This window comes from Schistocerca americana, chromosome 8 (genome assembly GCF_021461395.2).
Source record: "Schistocerca americana isolate TAMUIC-IGC-003095 chromosome 8, iqSchAmer2.1, whole genome shotgun sequence".
NCBI classification, from domain to species: domain Eukaryota; kingdom Metazoa; phylum Arthropoda; class Insecta; order Orthoptera; family Acrididae; genus Schistocerca; species Schistocerca americana.
This window is the reverse complement of record NC_060126.1, coordinates 246677296-246688438: the sequence shown is the minus strand read 5'-3', so window position 1 is coordinate 246688438 and position 11143 is coordinate 246677296. Positions and strand designations below refer to the sequence as shown.

At 44.4% G+C, this 11143-nt stretch overlaps 5 protein-coding genes across 5 annotated transcripts; all 5 read left to right on the top strand.

Annotated features, from left to right (window-relative positions):
* The first annotated feature begins 225 nt into the window (after nucleotides 1-225).
* Nucleotides 226-1836, top strand: LOC124545737 (mucin-22-like). The gene has a single exon (XM_047124679.1). It carries the CDS (start codon nucleotides 226-228, stop codon nucleotides 1834-1836), a length of 1611 nt encoding a protein of 536 aa, XP_046980635.1.
* A 1209-nt stretch (nucleotides 1837-3045) lies between these two features.
* On the top strand, nucleotides 3046-4902 carry LOC124545736 (mucin-22-like). The gene has a single exon (XM_047124678.1). The coding sequence runs from the start codon at nucleotides 3046-3048 to the stop codon at nucleotides 4900-4902; it is 1857 nt and encodes a 618-aa protein (XP_046980634.1).
* An 888-nt stretch (nucleotides 4903-5790) lies between these two features.
* Nucleotides 5791-6921, top strand: LOC124545735 (mucin-22-like). The gene has a single exon (XM_047124677.1). The coding sequence runs from the start codon at nucleotides 5791-5793 to the stop codon at nucleotides 6919-6921; it is 1131 nt and encodes a 376-aa protein (XP_046980633.1).
* Nucleotides 6922-8594: 1673 nt separating this feature from the next.
* LOC124545734 (mucin-22-like) lies at nucleotides 8595-9641 on the top strand. Its single transcript, XM_047124675.1, has one exon. It carries the CDS (start codon nucleotides 8595-8597, stop codon nucleotides 9639-9641), a length of 1047 nt encoding a protein of 348 aa, XP_046980631.1.
* Nucleotides 9642-9659: 18 nt separating this feature from the next.
* On the top strand, nucleotides 9660-10911 carry LOC124545733 (mucin-22-like). The gene is made up of 2 exons (XM_047124674.1): nucleotides 9660-10796; nucleotides 10834-10911. The coding sequence occupies exons 1-2, from the start codon at nucleotides 9660-9662 to the stop codon at nucleotides 10909-10911; spliced, it is 1215 nt and encodes a 404-aa protein (XP_046980630.1).
* Nucleotides 10912-11143: the final 232 nt, after the last annotated feature.

Here is an 11143-nt window from a genome sequence, read left to right as displayed (position 1 = left end):
CATGACCGCACCTTATGATAACATAAAGAGTCAAGCCAATAAATTAGGTCGTGTATTGCCCACACCGGAAGTTACTTAGAAATGAAATCAAAAGACACTCAAGTAACAGACGCTCAAGTAACAGAAACTCAAGCAACAGGCACTCAGGCAACAGGCACTCAAGCAACAGAAATTCAAACAACAGAAACTCAAGCGACAGAAACTCAAGCAACAGAAACTTAAGCAATGGGAACCCAAGCAACAGAAACTCAAGCAATGGGAACTCAAGCAACAGGAACTCAATCAACAGGGACTCAATCAACAGAAACTCGAGCAATGCGAACTCATGCAAAAGACAATCAAGCAACAGAAACTCAGGCAATGTTAACTCAAGCAATGTTAACTCAAGGAATGGGAAATCGAGCAACAGAAACTCAAGCAACAGAAGCTCAAGTAACGGGAATTCAAGCAATGGGAACTCAATCAACAGGGACTCAAGCAACAGAAACTCGAGCAATGGGAACTCAAGCAACAGGAACTCAAGGAGCAGAAGCTCAAGTAACGGGAATTCAAGCAATGGGAACTCAATCAACAGGGACTCAAGCAACAGAAACTCGAGCAATGGGAACTCAAGCAACAGGAACTCAAGCAGCAGAAGCTCAAGTAACGGGAATTCAAGCAATGGGAACTCAATCAACAGGGACCCAAGCAACAGAAATTCGAGCAATGGGAACTCAAGCAACAGGAACTCAAGCAGCAGAAGCTCAAGTAACGGGAATTCAAGCATTGGGAACTCAATCAACAGGGACTCAAGCAACAGAAACTCGAGCAATGGGAACTCAAGCAACAGGAACTCAAGCAGCAGAAGCTCAAGTAACGGGAATTCAAGCAATGGGAACTCAATCAACAGGGACTCAAGCAACAGAAACTCGAGCAATGGGAACTCAAGCAACAGAAACTCAAGCAGCAGAAGCTCAAGTAACGGGAATTCAAGCAATGGGAACTCAATCAACAGGGACTCAAGCAACAAAAACTCGAGCAATGGGAACTCAAGCAACAGAAACTCAAGCAACAGAAGCTCAAGTAACGGGAATTCAAGCAATGGGAACTCAATCAACAGGGACTCAAGCAACAGAAACTCGATCAATGGGAACTCAAGCAACAGACACTCAAGCAACAGAAATTCAGGCAATGTTAAATCAAGCAATGTTAACTCAAGCAATGGGAACTCGAGCAACAGAAACTCAAGCAACAGAAGCTCAAGTAACGGGAATTCAAGCAATGGGAACTCAATCAACAGGGACTCAAGCAACAGAAACTCGAGCAATGGAAACTCAAGCAACAGACACTCAAGCAACAGAAACTCAGGCAATGTTAACTCAAGCAATGTTATCTCAAGCAATGGGAACTCGAGCAACAGAAACTCAAGCAACAGAGGTTCAAGTAACGGGAATTCAAGCAATGGGAACTCAATCAACAGGGAATCATGCAACAGAAACTCGAGCAATGGGAACTCAAGCAACAGAAACACAAGCAGCAGAAGCTCAAGTAATGGGAATTCAAGCAATGGGAACTCAATCAACAGGGACTCAAGCAACAGAAACTCAGGCAATGGGAACTCAAGCAACAGAAACTCAAGCAGCAGAAGCTCAAGTAACGGGAATTCAAGCAATGGGAACTCAATCAACAGGGACTCAAGCAACAGAAACTCGAGCAATGGGAACTCAAGCAACAGGCACTCAAGAAACAGAAACTCAGGCAATGTTAACTCAAGCAATGTTAACTCAAGCAATGGGAACTCGAGCAACAGAAACTCAAGCAACAGAAGCTCAAGTAACGGGAATTCAAGCAATGTGAACTCAATCAACAGGGACTCAAGCAATAGAAACTCGAGCAATGGGAACTCAAGCAACAGGAACTCAAGCAGCAGAAGCTCAAGTAACGGGAATTCAAGCATTGGGAACTCAATCAACAGGGACTCAAGCAACAGAAACTCGAGCAATGGGAACTCAAGCAACAGGAACTCAAGCAGCAGAAGCTCAAGTAACGGGAATTCAAGCAATGGGAACTCAATCAACAGGGACTCAAGCAACAGAAACTCGAGCAATGGGAACTCAAGCAACAGAAACTCAAGCAGCAGAAGCTCAAGTAACGGGAATTCAAGCAATGGGAACTCAATCACCAGGGACTCAAGCAACAAAAACTCGAGCAATGGGAACTCAAGCAACAGAAACTCAAGCAACAGAAGCTCAAGTAACGGGAATTCAAGCAATGGGAACTCAATCAACAGGGACTCAAGCAACAGAAACTCGATCAATGGGAACTCAAGCAACAGACACTCAAGCAACAGAAACTCAGGCAATGTTAAATCAAGCAATGTTAACTCAAGCAATGGGAACTCGAGCAACAGAAACTCAAGCAACAGAAGCTCAAGTAACGGGAATTCAAGCAATGGGAACTCAATCAACAGGGACTCAAGCAACAGAAACTCGAGCAATGGGAACTCAAGCAACAGACACTCAAGCAACAGAAACTCAGGCAATGTTAACTCAAGCAATGTTATCTCAAGCAATGGGAACTCGAGCAACAGAAACTCAAGCAACAGAGGTTCAAGTAACGGGAATTCAAGCAATGGGAACTCAATCAACAGGGACTCAAGCAACAGAAACTTGAGCAATGGGAACTCAAGCAACAGAAACTCAAGCAGCAGAAGCTCAAGTAACGGGAATTCAAGCAATGGGAACTCAATCAACAGGTACTCAAGCAACAGAAACTCAGGCAATGGGAACTCAAGCAACAGAAACTCAAGCAGCAGAAGCTCAAGTAACGGGAATTCAAGCAATGGGAACTCAATCAACAGGGACTCAAGCAACAGAAACTCGAGCAATGGGAACTCAAGCAACAGGCACTCAAGCAACAGAAACTCAGGCAATGTTAACTCAAGCAATGTTAACTCAAGCAATGGGAACTCGAGCAACAGAAACTCAAGCAACAGAAGCTCAAGTAACGGGAATTCAAGCAATGTGAACTCAATCAACAGGGACTCAAGCAACAGAAACTCGAGCAATGGGAACTCAAGCAACAGGAACTCAAGCAGCAGAAGCTCAAGTAACGGGAATTCAAGCAATGGGAACTCAATCAACAGGGACTCAAGCAACACAAACTCGAGCAATGGGAACTCAAGCAACAGACACTCAAGCAACAGAAATTCAGGCAATGTTAACTCAAGCGATGTTAACTCAAGCAATGGGAACTCGAGCAACAGAAACTCAAGCAACAGAGGCTCAAGTAATGGGAATTCAAGCAATGGGAACTCAATCAACAGGGACTCAAGCAACAGAAACTCGAGCAATGGGAACTCAAGCAACAGGAACTCAAGCAGCAGAAGCTCAAGTAACGGGGATTCAAGCAATGGGAACTCAATCAACAGGGACTCAAGCAACAGAAACTCGAGCAATGGGAACTCAAGCAACAGACACTCAAGCAACAGTAACTCGGGCAATGTTAACTCAAGCAATGTTAACTCAAGCAATGGGAACTCGAGCAACAGAAACTCAAGCAACAGAAGCTCAAGTAACGGGAATTCAAGCAATGGGAACTCAATCAACAGGGACTCAAGCAACAGAAACTCGAGCAATGGGAACTCAAGCAACAGGAACTCAAGCAGCAGAAGCTCAAGTAACGGGAATTCAAGCAATGGGAACTCAATCAACAGGGACTCAAGCAACAGAAACTCGAGCAATGGGAACTCAAGCAACAGACACTCAAGCAACAGAAACTCGAGCAATGTTAACTCAAGCAATGTTAGGTCAAGCAATGGGGACTCGAGCAACAGAAACTCAAGCAACAGAAGCCCAAGTAACGGGAATTCAAGCAATGGGAACTCAATCAATAGGGACTCAAGCAACAGAAACTCGAGCAATGGGAACTCAAGCAAGAGAAACTCAAGCAGCAGAAGCTCAAGTAACGGGAATTCAAGCAATGGGAACTCAATCAACAGGGACTCAAGCAACAGAAACTCGGTCAATGGGAACTCAAGCAACAGACACTCAAGCAACAGAAACTCAGGCATTGTTAACTCAAGCAATGTTAACTCAAGCAATGGGAACTCGAGCAACAGAAACTCATGCAACAGAAGCTCAAGTAATGGGAATTCAAGCAATGGGAACTCAATCAATAGGGACTCAAGCAACAGAAACTCGAGCAATGGGAACTCAAGCAACAGGAACTCAAGCAGCAGAAGCTCAAGTAACGGGAATTCAAGCAATGGGAACTCAATCAACAGGGACTCAAGCAACAGAAACTCGAGCAATGGGAACTCAAGCAACAGGAACTCAAGCAGCAGAAGCTCAAGTAACGGGAATTCAAGCAATGGGAACTCAATCAACAGGGACTCGAGCAACAGAAACTCGAGCAGCTGAAGCTCAAGTAACGGGAATTCAAGCAATGGGAACTCAATCAACAGGGACTCAAGCAACAGAAACTCGAGCAATGGGAACTCAAGCAACAGACACTCAAGCAAAAGAAACTCAGGCAATGTTAAATCAAACAATGTTGACTCAAGCAATGGGAACTCGAGCAACAGAAACTCAAGCAACAGAAGCTCAAGTAACGGGAATTCTAGCAATGGGAACTCAATCAACAGGGACTCAAGCAACAGAAACTCGAGCAATGGGAACTCAAGCAACAGACACTCGAGCAACAGAAACTCAGGCAATGTTAACTCAAGCAATGTTATCTCAAGCAATGGGAACTCGAGCAACAGAAACTCAAGCAACAGAGGTTCAAGTAACGGGAATTCAAGCAATGGGAACTCAATCAACAGGGACTCAAGCAACAGAAACTCGACCAATGGGAACTCAAGCAACAGAAACTCAAGCAGCAGAAGCTCAAGTAACGGGAATTCAAGCAATGGGAACTTAATCAACAGGGACTCAAGCAACAAAAACTCGAGCAATGGGAACTCAAGCAACAGAAACTCAAGCAACAGAAGCTCAAGTAACGGGAATTCAAGCAATGGGAACTCAATCAACAGGGACTCAAGCAACAGAAACTCGATCAATGGGAACTCAAGCAACAGACACTAAAGCCACAGAAACTCAGGCAATGTTAAATCAAGCAATGTTAACTCAAGCAATGGGAACTCGAGCAACAGAAACTCAAGCAACAGAAGCTCAAGTAACGGGAATTCAAGCAATGGGAACTCAATCAACAGGGACTCAAGCAACAGAAACTCGAGCAATGGGGACTCAAGCAACAGACACTCAAGCAACAGAAACTCAGGCAATGTTAACTCAAGCAATGTTATCTCAAGCAATGGGAACTCGAGCAACAGAAACTCAAGCAACAGAGGTTCAAGTAACGGGAATTCAAGCAATGGGAACTCAATCAACAGGGACTCAAGCAACAGAAACTCGAGCAATGGGAACTCAAGCAACAGAAACTCAAGCAGCAGAAGCTCAAGTAACGGGAATTCAAGCAATGGGAACTCAATCAACAGGGACTCAACCAACAGAAACTCAGGCAATGGGAACTCACGCAACAGAGACTCAAGCAGCAGAAGCTCAAGTAACGGGAATTCAAGCAATGGGAACTCAATCGACAGGGACTCAAGCAACAGAAACTCGAGCAATGGGAACTCAAGCAACAGGCACTCAAGCAACAGAAACTCAGGCAATGTTAACTCAAGCAATGTTAACTCAAGCAATGGGACCTGGAGCAACAGAAACTTAAGCAACAGAAGCTCAAGAAACGGGAATTCAAGCAATGTGAACTCAATCAACAGGGACTCAAGCAACAGAAACTCGAGCAATGGGAACTCAAGCAACAGGAACTCAAGCAGCAGAAGCTCAAGTAACGGGAATTCAAGCATTGGGAACTCAATCAACAGGGACTCAAGCAACAGAAACTCGAGCAATGGGAACTCAAGCAACAGGAACTCAAGCAGCAGAAGCTCAAGTAACGGGAATTCAAGCAATGGGAACTCAATCAACAGGGACTCAAGCAACAGAAACTGGAGCAATGGGAACTCAAGCAACAGAAACTCAAGCAGCAGAAGCTCAAGTAACGGGAATTCAAGCAATGGGAACTCAATCACCAGGGACTCAAGCAACAAAAACTCGAGCAATGGGAACTCAAACAACAGAAACTCAAGCAACAGAAGCTCAAGTAACGGGAATTCAAGCAATGGGAACTCAATCAACAGGGACTCAAGCAACAGAAACTCGATCAATGGGAACTCAAGCAACAGAGACTCAAGCAACAGAAACTCAGGCAATGTTAAATCAAGCAATGTTAACTCAAGCAATGGGAACTCGAGCAACAGAAACTCATGCAACAGAAGCTCAAGTAACGGGAATTCAAGCAATGGGAACTCAATCAACAGGAACTCAAGCAACAGAAACTCGAGCAATGGGAACTCAAGCAACAGACACTCAAGCAACAGAAACTCAGGCAATGTTAACTCAAGCAATGTTATCTCAAGCAATGGGAACTCGAGCCACAGAAACTCAAGCAACAGAGGTTCAAGTAACGGGAATTCAAGCAATGGGAACTCAATCAACAGGGACTCAAGCAACAGAAACTCGAGCAATGGGAACTCAAGCAACAGAAACTCAAGCAGCAGAAGCTCAAGTAACGGGAATTCAAGCAATGGGAACTCAATCAACAGGTACTCAAGCAACAGAAACTCAGGCAATGGGAACTCAAGCAACAGAAACTCAAGCAGTAGAAGCTCAAGTAACGGGAATTCAAGCAATGGGAACTCAATCAACAAGGACTCAAGCAACAGAAACTCGAGCAATGGGAACTCAAGCAACAGGCACTCAAGCAACAGAAACTCAGGCAATGTTAACTCAAGCAATGTTAACTCAAGCAATGGGAACTCGAGCAACAGAAACTCAAGCAACAGAAGCTCAAGTAACGGGAATTCAAGCAATGTGAACTCAATCAACAGGGACTCAAGCAACAGAAACTCGAGCAATGGGAACTCAAGCAACAGGAACTCAAGCAGCAGAAGCTCAAGTAACGGGAATTCAAGCAATGGCAACTCAATCAACAGGGACTCAAGCAACACAAACTCGAGCAATGGGAAATCAAGCAACAGACACTCAAGCAACAGAAACTCAGGCAATGTTAACTCAAGCAATGTTAACTCAAGCAATGGGAACTCGAGCAACAGAAACTCAAGCAACAGAGGCTCAAGTAATGGGAATTCAAGCAATGGGAACTCAATCAACAGGGACTCAAGCCACAGAAACTCGAGCAATGGAAACTCAAGCAACAGGATCTCAAGCAGCAGAAGCTCAAGTAACGGGAATTCAAGCAATGGGAACTCAATCAACAGGGACTCAAGCAACAGAAACTCGAGCAATGGGAACTCAAGCAACAGAAGCTCAAGCAGCAAAAGCTCAAGTAACGGGAATTCAAGCAATGGGAACTCAATCAACAGGGACTCAAGCAACAGAAACTCGAGCAATGGGAACTCAAGCAACAGACACTCAAGCAACAGAAACTCAGGCAATGTTAACTCAAGCAATGTTATCTCAAGCAATGGGAACTCGAGCAACAGAAACTCAAGCAACAGAGGTTCAAGTAACGGGAATTCAAGCAATGGGAACTCAATCAACAGGGACTCAAGCAACAGAAACTCGAGCAATGGGAACTCAAGCAACAGAAACTCAAGCAGCAGAAGCTCAAGTAACAGGAATTCAAGCAATGGGAACTTAACCAACAGGGACTCAAGCAACAAAAACTCGAGCAATGGGAACTCAAGCAACAGAAACTCAAGCAACAGAAGCTTAAGTAACGGGAATTCAAGCAATGGGAACTCAATCAACAGGGTCTCAAGCAACAGAAACTCGATCTATGGGAACTCAAGCAACAGACACTAAAGCCACAGAAACTCAGGCAATGTTAAATCAAGCAATGTTAACTCAAGCAATGGGAACTCGAGCAACAGAAACTCAAGCAACAGAAGCTCAAGTAACGGGAATTCAAGCAATGGGAACTCAAACAACAGGGACTCAAGCAACAGAAACTCGAGCAATGGGAACTCAAGCAACAGACACTCAAGCAACAGAAACTCAGGCAATGTTAACTCAAGCAATGTTATCTCAAGCAATGGGAACTCGAGCAACAGAAACTCAAGCAACAGAGGTTCAAGTAACGGGAATTCAAGCAATGGGAACTCAATCAACAGGGACTCAAGCAACAGAAACTCGAGCAATGGGAACTCAAGCAACAGAAACTCAAGCAGCAGAAGCTCAAGTAACGTGAATTCAAGCAATGGGAACTCAATCAACAGGGACTCAAGCAACAGAACTCAGGCAATGGGAACTCAAGCAACAGAAACTCAAGCAGCAGAAGCTCAAGTAACGGGAATTCAAGCAATGGGAACTCAATCAACAGGGACTCAAGCAACAGAAACTCGAGCAATGGGAACTCAAGCAACAGGCACTCAAGCAACAGAAACTCAAGCAATGTTAACTCAAGCAATGTTAACTCAAGCAATGGGAACTCGAGAAACAGAAACTCAAGCAACAGAAGCTCAAGTAACGGGAATTCAAGCAATGTGAACTCAATCAACAGGGACTCAAGCAACAGAAACTCGAGCAATGGGAACTCAAGCAACAGGAACTCAAGCAGCAGAAGCTCAAGTAACGGGAATTCAAGCAATGGGAACTCAATCAATAGGGACTCAAGCAACAGAAACTCGAGCAATGGGAACTCAAGCAACAGACACTCAAGCAACAGAAACTCAGGCAATGTTAACTCAAGCAATGTTAACTAAAGCAATGGGAACTCGAGCAACAGAAACTCAAGCAACAGAGGCTCAAGTAACGGGAATTCAAGCAATGGGAACTCAATCAACAGGGACTCAAGCAACAGAAACTCGAGCAATGGGAACTCAAGCAACAGGAACTCAAGCAGCAGAAGCTCAAGTAACGGGAATTCAAGCAATGGGAACTCAATCAACAGGGACCCAAGCAACAGAAACTCGAGCAATGGGAACTCAAGCAACAGGAACTCAAGCAGCAGAAGCTCAAGTAACGGGAATTCAAGCATTGGGAACTCAATCAACAGGGACTCAAGCAACAGAAACTCGAGCAATGGGAACTCAAGCAACAGGAACTCAAGCAGCAGAAGCACAAGTAACGGGAATTCAAGCAATGGGAACTCAATCAACAGGGACTCAAGCAACAGAAACTCGAGCAATGGGAACTCAAGCAACAGAAACTCAAGCAGCAGAAGCTCAAGTAACGGGAATTCAAGCAATGGGAACTCAATCAACAGGGACTCAAGCAACAAAAACTCGAGCAATGGGAACTCAAGCAACAGAAACTCAAGCAACAGAAGCTCAAGTAACGGGAATTCAAGCAATGGAAACTCAATCAACAGGGACTCAAGCAACAGAAACTCGATCAATGGGAACTCAAGCAACAGACACTCAAGTAACAGAAACTCAGGCAATGTTAAATCGAGCAATGTTAACTCAAGCATTGGGAACTCGAGCAACAGAAACTCAAGCAACAGAGGTTCAAGTAACAGGAGTTCAAGCAATGGAAACTCAATCAACAGGGACTCAAGCAACAGAAACTCGAGCAACGGGAACTCAAGCAACAGACACTCAAACAACAGAAACTCAGGCAATGTTATCTTAAGCAATGTTAACTAAAGCAATGGGAACTCGAGCAACAGAAACTCAAGCAACAGAAGCTCAAGTAATGGGAATTCAAGCAATGGGAACTCAATCAACAGGGACTCAAGCAACAGAAACTCGAGCAATGGAAACTCAAGCAACAGGATCTCAAGCAGCAGAAGCTCAAGTAACGGAAATTCAAGCAATGGGAACTCAATCAACAGGGACTCAAGCAACAGAAACTCGAGCAATGGGAACTCAAGCAACAGAAGCTCAAGCAGCAAAAGCTCAAGTAACGGGAATCCAAGCAATGGGAACTCATTCAACAAGTACTCAAGCAACAGAAACTCGAGCAATGGGAACCCAAGCAACAGACACTCAAGCAACAGAAACTCAGGCAATGTTAACTCAAGCAATGATAACTCAAGCAATGGGAACTCGAGCAACAAAAACTCAAGCAACAGAAGCTCAAGTAACGGGAATTCAAGCAATGGGAACTCAATCAACAGGGACTCAAGCTACAGAAACTCGAGCAATGGGAACTCAAGCAACCGGAACTCAAGCAGCAGAAGCTCAAGTAACGGGAATTCAAGAAATGGGAACTCAATCAACAGGGACTCAAGCAACAGAAACTCGAGCAATGGGAACTCAAGCAACAGAAACTCAAGCAGCAGAAGCTCAAGTAACGGGAATTCAAGCAATGGGAACTCAATCAACAGGGACTCAAGCAACAGAAACTCGAGCAATGGGAACTCAAGCAACAGACACTCAAGCAACAGAAACTCAGGCAATGTTAAATCAAGCAATGTTAACTGAAGCAATGGGAACTCAAGCAACAGAAACTCAAGCAACAGAAGCTCAAGTAACGGGAATTCAAGCAATGGGAACTCAATCAACAGGGACTCAAGCAACAGAAACTCGAGTAATGGGAACTCAAGCAACAGGAACTCAAGCAGCAGAAGCTCAAGTAACGGGAATTCAAGCAATGGAAACTCAATCAACAGGGACTCAAGCAACAGAAACTCGAGCAATGGGAACTCAAGCAACAGGAACTCGAGCAGCAGAAGCTCTAGTAACGGGAATTCAAGCAACGGGAACTCAATCAACAGGGACTCAAGCAACAGAAACTCGAGCAATGGGAACTCAAGCAACAGAAACTCAAGCAGCAGAAACTCAAGTAACGGGAATTCAAGCAATGGGAACTTAATCAACAGGGACTCAAGCAACAGAAACTCGAGTATTGGGAACTCAAGCAACAGACACTCAAACAACAGAAACTCAGGCAATGTTAACTTAAGTAATGTTAACTAAAGCAATGGGAACTCGAGCAACAGAAACTCAAGCAACAGAAGCTCAAGTAATGGGAATTCAAGCAATGGGAACTCAATCAACAGGGACTCAAGCAACAGAAACTCAAGAAATGGAAACTCAAGCAACAGGATCTCAAGCAGCAGAAGCTCAAGTAACGGAAATTCAAGCAATGGGAACTCAATCAACAGGGACTCAAGCAACAGAAACTCGAGC